The sequence below is a fragment of the Vidua chalybeata genome, chromosome 3, assembly GCF_026979565.1.
Source record: "Vidua chalybeata isolate OUT-0048 chromosome 3, bVidCha1 merged haplotype, whole genome shotgun sequence".
NCBI classification, from domain to species: domain Eukaryota; kingdom Metazoa; phylum Chordata; class Aves; order Passeriformes; family Viduidae; genus Vidua; species Vidua chalybeata.
The window spans coordinates 61,270,800-61,284,752 of record NC_071532.1 but is presented as its reverse complement, the minus strand read 5'-3'; the positions used below and the strand labels follow the sequence as shown (position 1 = coordinate 61,284,752).

The 13,953-nt window shown below is 40.2% G+C and overlaps 1 protein-coding gene across 3 annotated transcripts in view; it reads left to right on the top strand.

The window, feature by feature from the left end:
- The window catches only part of NCOA7 (nuclear receptor coactivator 7), a 61,948-nt gene that overhangs the window by 43,923 nt on the left and 4,072 nt on the right, over window positions 1-13,953 (top strand). Inside the window, exons 9-13 of one of the 3 annotated variants that reach the window (XM_053939026.1) lie at window positions 949-1,982; window positions 3,388-3,556; window positions 9,629-9,776; window positions 13,092-13,220; window positions 13,354-13,506. In XM_053939026.1, the coding sequence (XP_053795001.1) occupies window positions 949-1,982; window positions 3,388-3,556; window positions 9,629-9,776; window positions 13,092-13,220; window positions 13,354-13,506 (1,633 nt within the window). Of the gene's footprint in view, window positions 1-915; window positions 1,983-3,387; window positions 3,557-9,628; window positions 9,777-11,252; window positions 11,402-13,091; window positions 13,221-13,353; window positions 13,507-13,953 lie in introns of those variants that run through there. The other 2 variants (XM_053939025.1, XM_053939027.1) reach the window with 2 other exon arrangements.

The window sequence follows — 13,953 nt, the reverse complement described above, 5'->3', positions numbered from 1 at the left end:
TTATAGACTTTCTGGGGTGGGCTGCTTTCATTTATGCACAGACCAGGCACTGCTCATCTATTTGTTCTAAGCAGGATTTTGTTCTTACAGGCAATACCTGTTTGAATAATGAAATTAATTGAATTTCTCATTTCAAGAAAAACTTTCCAGATACTTGCTACATTCATTTCTGGAGTGTTTAATAACTTCTTAGTAATTTTTAAGTGATGAGGATCTTGTTTTCTAATTCTCCTCAGAGTTTTAGCTGTAACAAAGAGCTCAAGTTTTATGCTGATATGTTTATTCAGAATTTCTCATTTTGAAATGTTTTATGATTGTTCTGCTTTAAAAAGAAACAGGTTTTGGGGAAGCCTGCATTCAAACAGTATGTTTGAGTAATGGAGACAAATAGAACAGCCTGGAACAGCTACTAACTGTGTTGCCTGTTACTGTTCCGCAGTAAATGTGTTCAAACAGGATACAGCTTATCTCTGATTTTTTTTCTCAAAAATATATTTGTACTGACTAGAGAAGCATGGATGGTTGTATATGTTGAGTCATTGTCAGATGTGGGAAATTACAATATTAATATGACTTGAATTAAATTCCAGCAGCTAAATACATATCCTATGTTTTTTTATTATGGAACTTCTGATGACTTGCACATTCTTACTATATGTGTTACGTTTCTTCACCCACGTGGTATATTCTGCCAAGTGGTTTACTTATTTTATTTTGATATTATGCTTTCAGCATTTTTCTCCATTGTCTTTAAAGTCACTTATTGCCAGTACTGTATGTTTATTTTGGAGAAAATTATTTTTCAATGAGTTTCATGGTTTAAGTTAAGCTGATGTTTAGTTTTTATTTTCATTTTTTTTTCCGTTTCCATTTTGCTTTTAACATCGTATGTACATCCATCATTTCCCCTGACAGTGACATACCAAAGGATCTTTGTCCTCTGTACAGGCCAGGAGAATGGGAAGACCTGTCCTCTGAGAAGGATATCAATCCTTTCAGCAAATTCAAATCCCTCAGCAAGGAAAAGAGGCAGCAGAATGGGGATGCATCTGTTCCTCTGGGTGCCAAACACATAAAGCCTTCAGATAAGGAAAAGTCTGCTGATTTTGAAGTTCTTCAGTCATCAGAGAGTATGGGTTCAATCAAATCAAAGTCTCTGGAGTTTCCCAACAACATCACTGCCACTGAACATTTGGAAAAGTTTGATGCAGATGCATGTACCAAGGACACTTCCAGGGGAAAAAATGCTTCAGATACCAAAACCAAAGAAAAATCCTTTCTAGGAGAAGGAGAGGATTACTTCACTGAGCTGGAAAAGACATCATCTCATATGGATAGAGGGTTGGACAGGAAAATCTCAGTAATGGAAGGCTTGCTGGCTGACCCCAGGGACTTGGGGAGAACTAAGCAGCAGGTAACCAAACCTACTACAGAAGTCCAGGAGCACTTGACAGTTGATTCCTTGGAAAAAAAGGACAGTGTTGAACCTAAAGCTGACTTAGACTTAGAGCTGTGTGAAAAGCAAGATGTTATTCCAGAAGTAAACAAATGTGTCAGTACTCCAACAGGTAAGGTGGAGACTGAATTGGACACTAAGAAAGAGCTAGAGAAAGATAAACTTATTGAATTTTACCTCAATAAAGATGGAAATGGGTCTCAGTCATCTGAAGATTTACACAAGGCTGAAATCCAGAAAGGTGAAAACAATAAAGCAATTGGCATAGACCTTACACTTAGCTGTTCAAAGTCCCAAGCTAATGAAGTCCATACAATTAAAAGTATGGAGCTTGATTCCTGCTGTGTTGAAAGGAAAGCACCTTCATTAGAAATCAACTCAGCAGCAGCAGAGGAAAAGGATCTGAAAGAGTCTGTGGACTCTTCATTAGTACCAGCTGTAGACAAGACCTGTCAAGAAACACAGTTAGACACTCAATCAGAAATCAGACTGTGGCTGCTGCAGAAAATTCAAGTGCCAATTGAAGGTAGGTCTCTGGTTATCCTTGTTTCCTCTGAGACTTGGACAGCGTTATGACGGTAACCTTTCAATTGACAGCCTTCTCTAAATTTCTTCTTTCTGTAATCCATGGTCTCTTTTTTACTCCTTGTGTATTTCAATTTTATATTTCCTGCTATCTTCAAATTCTCTAAGCTTGTAGTTTGATAAATAGCTTGTGTACTCTTTCCACATTCAGTGATTGCTTCTTATATAATCTTTACTTCTGTTTGCTGGCTTTAAGAAGGGTAGTGAAATGTCATCCAGTTCCAGAATTGGCAGGGACACTTCATGGCCTAGAAACTGTCGCTCTCTAATTGGTAGCCACTGTTGCCTCGTTGAAGTCTGTCAGTTTTGTTTCTGATAGTATCCAAGGTAGTAGAGCATTGCTGTGAAGGGGGGCACCAAAATATTCTTGACAATATTTGCATGTGTCTGGTGTCTCTCATGCTATGGAAACCCTTAAAGAAGTGTTAAATAGGAATACATGTGTAGTCCTACTGAGTGATCAGTTTTCTCCTGATTGGTCATTGCATTATCAGAAATAATTCAGGCTGTTCCAGGAAAGCACATACCAGAATGAAATCTCTGTTCAGAGCATGTGCACACATATTGCCATTTTTATGGCAGCCCAGTGCCTCTAAGCAGTAGTCTGTCCTGGAGCATTGATGCTCCTCTCTGGGTAATTTAATGAACCAGTGGACAATACCCTTGAGTCAAATCAGGTGGTGGGGGATGATTACAGTGGAAGTCTCTGTTTTAAGAACAGTTGTTCTTAAAATGATTTTTCCTTTTTTTTTCCATAAGGGTTTCTGCTGGTGGTATGTGTACTGCTAAAACAAAGAAGGCTACTTCAGTGTGACTGAAGCTATAGTTTAATAAGCAAGTTTTTTTTGTCACACTAGCAATTTAAGGAGCCTAAACTGCTTTTAGGCTTGGCCTTGTCTTGTACAGATAAAAGGCGCTTGTATGGCTGTGTGACTGACAGAATTGGGAAACTGAGCTTTTTGTGTGTGTGTGTGTATGTGTGCGTGCAGGATTACCCTTCAGCCTGAATGGGTTTTCGGACCCTAACATGTCCCCTTTATTTGCTTGTTTTGTGTTGCAGGCAGCACCCAGCCGCGTCATCTTACCTATTTCTTTACAGGGCTGTTCTGTAAACAGTTGTATGGCTGAGGGGGATACAGGCTGTGACAAAATGGGAATAATGGCCTCAGTTTAGGATGAACGTGGTTTTACTGAACCAGTTGTGCTGTTGAAGTCAGGTGTAATTCTGTGTATGGTGCCTCTGAGTATTCCTTTGCACAAGATTGTTAATCTTTGTCACAGTGTTTTATCAGCTGCAGTATTTGTACTTTCCTGTAAGCAGACCATTTCTCTTGTGTCTTATTCAGATATGCTTCCTTCAAAAGAGGAGAAGAGCAAGACTCCTCCAATGTTTCTGTGCATTAAAGTAGGCAAGCCCATGAGAAAGTCCTTTGTGTCTCAGAGCACGACCATGTCTCAACAGTACAGTAAAAAGATAAAGCAACCAGAGTACTGGTTTGCTGTTCCTCGGGAAAGGTAAGCTGCACCCCTGTTAGCACAAAAATGTCCGTCTGTTACTTCTAGTAAGTGAGGGAAAGGGGAGCTGGAGGGACATGGAATCTACTGAGGTGTCAGTGCTAAAAAAAATAGGCATTTCACATGAGCAAAGGGCATCATGTGGGAAAAGGGAGACACTCCTAACTAAACAGGTGTGAGGATTTCTGTCTTTCGTCCTATTAAAAATAGCCCCTTTGCAGTAAAATTGAGGAACACAAATGTTTTCCTCTAGATATGTATTAATGCATAAATAGTACTCTAGAAAAAAGCAAACCAACAAACTAGAGAAGTGGAGGTCTATGATTTTCCTCATAAATCACCCAAGAATTTTCACTGGCTGTGAAGAATCAAATATGTGATCCTGTTTTTTGACAGAAGGCAACTAGAGCAATTCTCTGGTCTCTTATGAACCAAAATCAATGATTCTGGTAAATTAGATGCCAGGAAGGAGGAATCTGAACTTGTGATCCATCTCAGAGATGTCTCTTTCAGATGCAGTCATTTCTTTCAAAATAATTTTTATTTAATAATTTTAATTTAAAATTTGTATCATGTGTGTTGATTTAAGTGTTTCTATTTTTTTTTTTTTGTGGTTTGAAAAGGAGTGTTTTGATTGTCTGTAGTAGTGTGGAAGTTGCTGTCTTGGAACTCTTCCTGGAGGAGAGGGAGAGGTTTAATCCAGCTGGAATGTGGTGCTTGGGAGAGTAGCTGTATAGCTTTTGGTTTTCTTGCTATCTGTGGATCCCAGTCCTTGGCTCCTCAGGGATTGCAAAAGGGTGGATTCAGAAAATTCTTGTTTGAAGTTTGAGTAAATACTTCAAGGATTTGGAGTAATGCTGTAATACAGCATAAGGTCAGTTAGTGCTTTGGGGATAGTGCAGGTAACAGTGAATAAAGCTGCTGAGCTGCCTGAGATCATCTTGAATCACTGCTGTGTTTAACAGGTAAATCTATAAAGCTTCTAACCACAGACTTGGAAAACAGCTTTCCTGCTTGTCCTTTTATGAGCAGAAACTTTCTGAATGGTGAGCAGACCTCATCCATATATAAACTGAAGTGTTGACAACTGGTTTGTACTTCAGTTTTTATAATGAGAAAAAAGTAACTTCTGCAATGAGCTGCTGTAGCAGCACCTGGCCATGCTGGCTGACATACCAAATCTTTGATGTCAGGGCTGCTGTTTGGATCTTGATCAAAAGTAGTGGTGAATGACTGGTTGTAAGTTTGAGTCTTTTTAGTGCTATTCATGCCTGTTTTAACATCCCAGAATTGCATGACAGATCAAGTAGAAATTGGAGCAGAAATTAAATGTGAGACACCTTTCTTTGTATTAATGCCAGGCATGTCTTTGACTCTTGAACAAGATGATGTTTTCTCCAAGCTCTTGGATGCTTTCCCAAAGCAAAACACAATACTTCCTACCTTCTGGGGATGTTCTTGAATCACTGTTGTGTGGAATATAAACATAAGTGTTGCATCTTGAGAGTGCCATGAGAAGTAGGTTGTTTGGGATAGCTTTGCCATGTATTTTAGACAAAATATGAGATAATTCACTAAGTCGAAAACTACTTGGAATGCAATTTATATTAATGTGTGCAAATATCAAGAATAACACACTCATCTTGTTGGCCACAAAGCAGTATAAATAAAACACTTTCTCCAGTCCAGTCACAGTAGCTTGTGCAGCATCTTAATGTTTTGTCATAATTAAAAAAAACCCCAACAAAACAAAATAAAAAACTGTCCAAATTTGGAGTGAGATTGTGAAAAAATTGGTCTGTATGTCTATATTTAGTGTAAGTTAAATCTTCCTCTGATTTGCTTTTAGTTACATTTTTTTCCATGATCATAGTGTTTGCTGTTAAAATAGCTTCTGTCATCAGTTATGAAAATGGCTCCAATTTCGGCCTGGTCCCATAACTCACAACTCCTAGCAGAGCTGCTCTACCATGTGCAGGCTCCAGCTACTTTCTGGGCACAGTATTTTTACTTCTTCTTTTTTTTTTTTTTTTATTTTGTTGGAAGCCTCTGGAAACTTTATTAATAGAGAAAGAAGACTTTTAGGCTGATATTCTTTATGAAGGCACTAAATCTTCTGTCTCATTTGCCTTTTGTGCCTGCTGTACATGTTCTCTCTCCCTGCGTGGCTTCCCAGGTGCCGCATGTGTCCTGGCACACGTCGCCCTATGACCAGCATGCCGTGGCTGAGTTAATCAGTGACTGCAGCATTGCTTCGTGCTGCCTGCTTGGTCACTGCAGTGCTCACCTCAGCACACAGAAGGGCTGCTGGGCATCTTGAGTTGCCTTATATACAGATTACTCAGTCTAGGGCAGCTTCTTGCCAGGTTCAGACGGGCACTCATGCTTTTGGACATAACTTCCCAGCAAATCAGTCAATCTCTATTTTTGCAATGGGTATAGCTTACAGTGTTAGAGGGTAAGTCTCTGTGTGCTCTTACTATGTGGATTTATATTTAAGTGGTATGTAGGTTTCCCACCCTAGTGAATTTGGAGTAGCAGTAGCTCAGTAATTAGGTCACACATTTCCTGAAGACCTTTTACAAGAAAATGCTTTGCACCAAGACACAGATAGTAATGCAGAATTTCTTTGCTTGTAAGTAATAGCATTGACTAGTTCATCAGTCAAGAAGTAAATCTCTTTAATTTTCCACAGTGTAAATTCTGCAAACGTGTTTGGTTTATGAATGTATAATTTGCACTGAAGTTGATGAAAAAGACGCTGCACTGAGATCGTGCTGCTGAGAAGGCATCCACTTTTTTGCTAGGTTTAGAATCCTTTTGAATTAGCCTTTTATAAGGAGAATATTCCTGGACTCCTAATAATAAGATACCAAACTGTACAGAGGAAATTTATGAAAACCTGTTTGTATCTATAGCTTAATGTCTTATAATGAGGGCTCATAGAAGTCTCTATAAGCTCATAAAAGCATATGAGGTCTTACAGTACCTCAACCGTCAAGATTTGTGAAGAATCATCATTTAGTCAAGCACATTTATAACAAAGTCTCAGGATCCTTCTGGATTAATGTCTTTCTCTGGGCCAGGAGCAGTGATTGGACTTAGAGCCTTTTGAATATTTTCTTTCTGGAGTTACTAACTTCATGTTTCTATAGTTGTCTCTTTCCAAGTACTTTGCTTTTTGATGTCTCTCTTTTAGTGCACGTTACACTCATAAGCATGTGATCACCAAAACAGCTATTGAGTTCTAGGATAAATTTTTCACAGCTGTCTAGTTGACTGTAACAAAGTTCCTCAATGGTTTTTCAATTTAAAAATTGGATCGCATGTTTTCAATTTTGTAGCTTGGAAATACTACTGTAGCGTAATGTTAGAAAATTATTAGTAGAGCATCCCTTTTCAGAATGACATCACCTCTGTAATCACCTATTTCTATTTTATGCTGCTGCTTCTTAAATCTGGAGTGTCTGGATTTATTTATCAAAAGTCCATTGCAAAGGAAAACTTAGTTATGTACTGCTTAAATAAACTGAGCATATACAAGTCCATGGGGCCTGACAGGAAATGTTCTGAGTATATTGAGGAAGTTGGTTGATGTTATTACAAAGCTGCTTTCTATCATCTTTTGAAAGGTTGTGTTCAGGGGGAGCGTTCCTCAATAATTGGAAAGACAAATGCTGCAACCATTGTCAGAAAAATCAAGGAAGTATCTGTGGGAGCATAGGGCAGTCAGCTTCACCTCAGTCCCTAGGAAGCAAGTCCTTATAGACACCATTTCCAAGCACACAGAGGGAAAGACATGATGAGGATCAGCTGTCATATTTGCCAAGGGCAAATAACTTTTCTGTTCGAGATTGCTAGCTCCTTGAGCAAGGAAAGAGCAAGGGATTGATACCATCACATTACTAAGGCTTTCAACACAATCTTCCACAATATCCCTATGGCCAAATTAGAAAGATATGACCTGGACAGGCAGGTTGCAGGTGTTTGTAAAATGACTTGACCTCAGTTGATTGGGCTCACAGGGTTGGTAGTTGGTCTGAGTGGCAGTGAGGTACAAATGGTATTCCTGGGGACTGATACTGCTTAATGCCTTCACTGGTGACATGGACCTTGAGACAGAGCATGCCTTTGTCATTTGGGGAATGACACAAAATTTGGAGAGTGCTCATAATTGGAGGGCAGGGCTACTTCAGAGGGGCCTCAACACAACAGGCTGACAGAAATGTCAGGAAATTTGGAAAAGGCAAATGCAAAAGTTGTGCACCTGGGATGGAGCAGTTCCTGCAGCAGCATGGGGGGACAGGCGGCCTGGGGAGTAGCTCTGCCAAAAAGAATTTGGGGAAGTTGAGAGCAAACTCAACATGTCAGTGTCCTGCAGTAGTGAAGGACACACCACTTCTTGCTGACTCAAGTAAGGAAGTACAGCCAAACAACTTGGGTGGTCATTAGGCCCCTCTTCCTTTTAGACATTTGGTTAAAAAATGGAGGGGAGGGGACAAGAAACAGAAAACGTAGGATGGCGCCAGGCCCTTCTCAGATCACGTGCTTCGGAGGAAATGGTGATGAGATAAAAGAGAAAAAAACCTGTGCATGGAGAACTTGGCAGAATCACTGTTGCAGATTTTCCAACTCAAATGGACAAGAATGTGCAACCTCCTCTAACTTGGAAGTTAGCTCTGCTATAAGCAGGAGCTGGCCTAGATGATTTCCAGAGGTAGCTTAAAACATAAATATATTCTATGATTCTGATATACAAGTGTGCTGCTCTCCTTCATCCACCTGCATAAACATGCTTTCAAACTGATCTTACCCAGACAGCAGAAACCACTACTTTTATTGTCTTTTCTTAGGGATTTGTAGGAATGAAATAGTTGGCTTTCCAGAGTAGGACTACTGTATGTAAAATACACAGTGCTCAAGTCAGATGTCTTTTTCTGTTAAAGCTCAAATTAATTAGCAAAGAGCTAATAAGATTGCTTTTTCTGACAGTAATGCTAATTTATTCCTTTTTCATTATTTCCATGATGAAGCGACATAAATTCTTTAGTCTTTTGTAGACTCATTTAAAAAATCTGGAATTATACTAGTGACCCTAACAAATTGTACACAGTGCAGAAAGGGTATTTTAAGATTATTTGTGCATACATATAAATCCAAGTAACTTGAAATATGGGGGGCAGGGGGGAAATGTCTATATTTCTGAAAGGTTTTTTCTGTTTTCTGTTGATCTAAGAGTTGCTGGACGTAACTTTCTGGTGAAAAGCTGGAGGAAGATCCAGTGTCATAAGCACTTATTATCTTTCTACCTGCCCTCTTTACCATGGGTCTGATTTTCTTGTTGGCAATTCAGCTTCTTGTATAGTGGATCCACTGCTGTATTCCTGTTTGAAATTGCACGTGTTTGTTTTAACTTTAATATGTAAATTCCTTCTTCAGGAATTGTTTTGTGGTTTGTTATGGATGTTGTCAAGGAATATCTTTTAAAAACAGTGGCTGAGAGCTGACTACATTTATGGAAGAGCATGTGCTGCTGGTACTATATCATTAGCAAAGCTGTCAGTAACAGCTTATTTTCATAATGCTAAGAGAATGAAGATTGTTTTGTGGCTAGCCTCTAACTTTTAAAGGGCAGCTAAAACTGTAGTGTAGACTTCACTGGTGATCTCATTGCTTGTTTCGTGCTGGAGGTCAAACTAAATGGGTAAAGTGAATGTTTTACAGAGTTAACTTTTGTGTCTATGACCTAATATCAATCAATTTGACTGCTTAATATGAATTGTGTTGGAATGGACAAGCCATATTGCTTTACCATGATGCTTTGACTTCGCATATAGGAAAGGGAGGAGAAAAATTCATTGTGGGGAATGAAAGCAGAGAAACCTTGAAGTGGTTCAGGCTGCCAGGTGGAGGGAGCTGTTGCATTGTGTGGTATGGGAGGGTGGAGGTACATGGGTATCCTGTTTGTGTAGTTGTCCCTGCTTTGACATTGGGCAAAACCTCTGTGCTACATGACAGTCTTGGGTTCATGGACCACTGAACAATGGTTGTCTCCTCCTCTTCTCTTCACAGGGTGGATCACTTGTACACATTTTTTGTTCAGTGGTCACCAGAAATATATGGGAAAGATGCCAAAGAGCAAGGTTTTGTTGTGGTAGAAAAGGAGGAACTTGACATGATTGACAACTTCTTTAGTGAGCCCACTACTAAAAGCTGGGAGGTGAGTGCTTTCTGCCTTTACATACAGCATGTGGGTGTCAAGTGTGCATCCTCTGCTAAGAATCTCAGCAGTTGTACTTTTGAGGATTTTATGGTGTTTCTTTATAACAGTTGTTGCTTCATATAGAGGATTCCTTAAGGCTTGTATCTGTTTCACAAATGTAGTCATATTCCTTCAGTCTTCATTTCTTCTCTCCCTAGAAAGAGCATGTAAACAACTGGGAGCTCTGGTGTGCAACCAGCAAAAGTTGTGTAAATATTTTGAAGATGTGATATTAGTCTTTTGCAAAGCTATACAGGCATATGTGGTCAGCATTGCTAAATTCCTCGTGTATTTCCTATTGTATTTATGTGCTACAAATAAATTCTTCAAAATGTATATATGTACGTAAACATCAACCCAGACTCCTATGTGCTGGTTGAAATGGATTGGTGTGTGGTGGTAGGCCAGACTTGCTTCTCGGGTGCACACAGCAGTACTGTTTGAATATTGGGTGTAAGTGGGGTAAGTTTATCATTGGACTTCGGCTTTTTCATGTGTGGTCTTCTGCAATCTGTTTTAACCACTTGGCATGCCTGTGCTTGTTATCTCCTTCTTCTGCGTACAAAGCCTAGTTTCTATGGGAAATAAGCTTACACACATTTTTCAAAACCATATTTTGCAATGCTCAAACACTTTCTGTGCTAAGGACATGGGATAAATGAAACAGACACATAAATTCCAAAGTGGGAAATATCTTGATGGTGATTTAAAAAGTAATCTGATTATTCATCTTAAACATAAACTTGTTTTCTTTAAATTCTACAACCCTCTTTTTTAGTTTGTTTGTTTGAGCATTTTGATCTTCACAGTATGTTCTGTTGAAAAATGGAGCTTTTAAATGTAGCAACCTTCCAAGCTCCATTTTTCAACAGAACATACTGTGAAGATCAAAATGCTCAAACAAACAAACTACATTTAAACTGTAGCAACCTCTATTCCCAAGGAGCTAATATTTTTACAGTTTTGTAGCTTCTCAATGTTAGTGCTTTGTGAGCTGAAAGATAAAAAAAAACACCTTCCTTGTTTTGCTTAGAGCTGAGTGCAGTCATACATTGCTTTAGATTTTACTGTTCAGTTATTTGCATGCCATTTTCATAAAACCACAATGAAGGAGAGTCAGTGATCTAAAGACAGATGTAGGAGAGATCTGGCCACACTTGGGAGCTTGTCTCTCATTGTTTTATTTAGATATTTATTGAAAGGAAGAAAAGCTGGAAACTGCTTTTAAAGATGTGTCTCTTTTATTTGTAATATATTCTAGCTTCACCATTTTAAAGTAGGTTTGCCAGGAAATCTCTATTGAATAAAGTCCAAATTTGGGCATGATGACTGTGAAAGTTTCACTCTCCCTTGCGGGGAAACAGAAACTCTAATTGTAGAGCAGTATATAAGCAATTTTATCACAGCATGCCATGGCCAGTAGCTGTCTGTCACTCTTGGGGCTGAGAACTCTTGCCCCTAGAGCAGGGGTAGAGTAGTGGGTACTGAAAATAAACTGCTAGATGATGAAAAAGAGACAAATGCCTTTGAATATTCAAATTATTTACTGTGCCAGACCGAACCAGGAGGAGCCTTTTGTGGAGGTATGTCAAATTGTTTCCTGTTTGAACAGTGTGGATGTGATGATGGAACTTCTGTCCTAGTTATAAACGTGCTCTGTACTCAGGTGAGGGGCATTTCCACCTCTGGTGGCTTCCTTTCTCAGCCCCATGAAATCTTTGAAAGACTTTGGAGATCTGGTTTCTGTAGTGGTCGATTCTTTTCATCCATTTCTGCTTTTGTGTGATCTGTAAGTACCTGATCTTGCAGATGACTCTTACTGCAGTTGTTGACTGAACTTCATTCACATATCCAGTTCAGAGACTGAATAAATGTGTATGCAGAGAAGACAGGGGGCTTGTCTGTCTCTGGAGCCAATTTGCAATTTACAGCTGTGTTAATAGGTTTTCTCTGGTTGCCTAAGTGAGTTTGGTTGTATTTTGCTACAGATACCTCTTGGTTAATTTGCTGTTATCTGGTACCTTTCCCCCACTCCTGGAAGGGAGACTATTCCTAAAAGAAAGTCCTCAAAAGGGGAGTTGCATACTTTTGATTTAATGTCTAAAGGTGTTAATTAAAAAATATACAGTAATGTTCTGGGAGATGAGGAGGGAAGGGAAACCAGTCAGAAGGTGAAAAAACAATGATACAAGTAGAAAGATTGGGTTTTTTGAACATTTTGTTGTGGGCGGTTTTTTGATTTTTAATTACCCTAATTTTGCAGTGCAAACCTTTCCTGAAATCGACCATATGAAAAATTTTACAGCACAGGATTATCTGCAGTCTCAGAAGGAGAGGCTGGAGGGTTAGGATGAAACTGTAGAGCTCTTGCAGTATCATGGGCAGGAATACCTGTAACTGCTTAGGTGTGCAGGGACACGTAGCAGTGTTTGTTCTGCAGGCTGCATTTTGCCTTGTGATCCTGCCTTCCTCTCTTTTCCTGACCCTGCACTGGAGTGCCAGTGCCCACGTGCTCTGCTCAGTTCCAGGCATCTGCGGGAGAGCGTGGACTGGACATGAGTACATGCAGCAGATGTGTAGCTCTCATCCCACTGGGGATGCCCAGTGTGATGGAGGGTATTAGGGCTGTGAGAGCTCCTTACCAGCCCTGGTCCTCATGCAAAACTTCTGTGCTTTGTTGTGTGGTTAAATCTACACCTGGAGTCAGTCTAGCACATTTGCCTTCTCGCCTGAGGGGCAGGTGTGTGCAGGACCTCCAGGCTGTTGACAGCTTCTGCAAGTTCCAGCAGTGATCCTGAAGGTGTGGAGGAATTATGCAAAACTTGATCCCTGTGTAACATGAAAGCCATTTGGAAGCCTTACTGGCAGCGAGGTGCACAGTAGGTGCATAGCAGAGGACAGTGGGTTCTGCAGCTGCATCCTGAAATGCCTGCTCCTAGATGAGACTGCTGTGGTGATACATTAATGGAAGGAAAAGATCGTTTAAGGTTTCCTGTTTGTTTTGTAGCTAGGCCTCATTGCTTCCCCTTTCTCATCAGCTCCATTTCAGAGCTTTTGCTGTTGCTTGCTATGTGCCATGGTGGCACTGAGCCCTAGCTAAAGATTTTCCCCATTTGCTTAAGGGTACATAGGCTTGATAAAATTATCCCATATGGTGTTTTTTCTCCAAACAGTGTGACAGCTGAGGAGTAAGTTTTAAATGAATTGACTTCAACAGAGGATTGATGGTCTAAGAACTGTGCTTTAGGTTGGACACTTGTTCTCTTGCCACAGATCATTACTGTAGAAGAAGCTAAACGACGTAAGAGTGTTTGCAGTTACTATGAAGAAGAAGAAGAAGATGATACTTTGCCTATCCTAAAGCATCACAGCGCTCTTCTGGAGAACATGCACATAGAGCAGGTATGGCTGAAAGCCCACAGGTTTCCTTCTTAGATGTGGTACTGTCTCTCTCGAGTGTGAGAAAGAGAATAGGCTGGGGCACTGCCTGTGTTGCTTGTGTAACCATTTCCCTCATTCCCTGCTCCCTGCCTAGCTTGCCCGGCGCTTGCCTGCGCGGGTGCAGGGCTACCCATGGCGCCTGGCATACAGCACACTGGAGCATGGGACCAGCCTGAAGACTCTGTACCGCAAATCAGCTTCTCTTGACAGTCCAGTTCTTCTTGTCGTCAAGGATATGGACAACCAGGTGAGGAGCGCTGGTTCCACAGGGGTGGAGCAGAAAGGGCAGTGTTTTGTTAAATGATCATTATGAAATGCTAGTCATACTGTGAAGTCATGTCATACTAAAATAAAGCATTGGTGTATTCTTTTATATTTTCTACTGCTTAAACTAGAGTTACCAGAGGAAAGTACTACAGCACTAACAAAAGCTTTAGAATTGCAGTGAGTGCAGTAGTGCCTTTGGAAATACCTTTCTTAGGTATCTCAGTTAAGGAGCTGTCACAAGCAATGCCTCTCTGTAGGTCCCATTCTTCAGTAGCTGCTAGATTCAGCAATGCTGCTGCCATTGTTGCCGTCTGGCTTTTAACTTGCAGGGTACAGGGAGGAACACTTGCACATCTGATACACTTCACTAGTTGGTTCTTCTAACATGAAAATCAGCTTAGTTGTTCTTAGGAAGTATTTTGACATG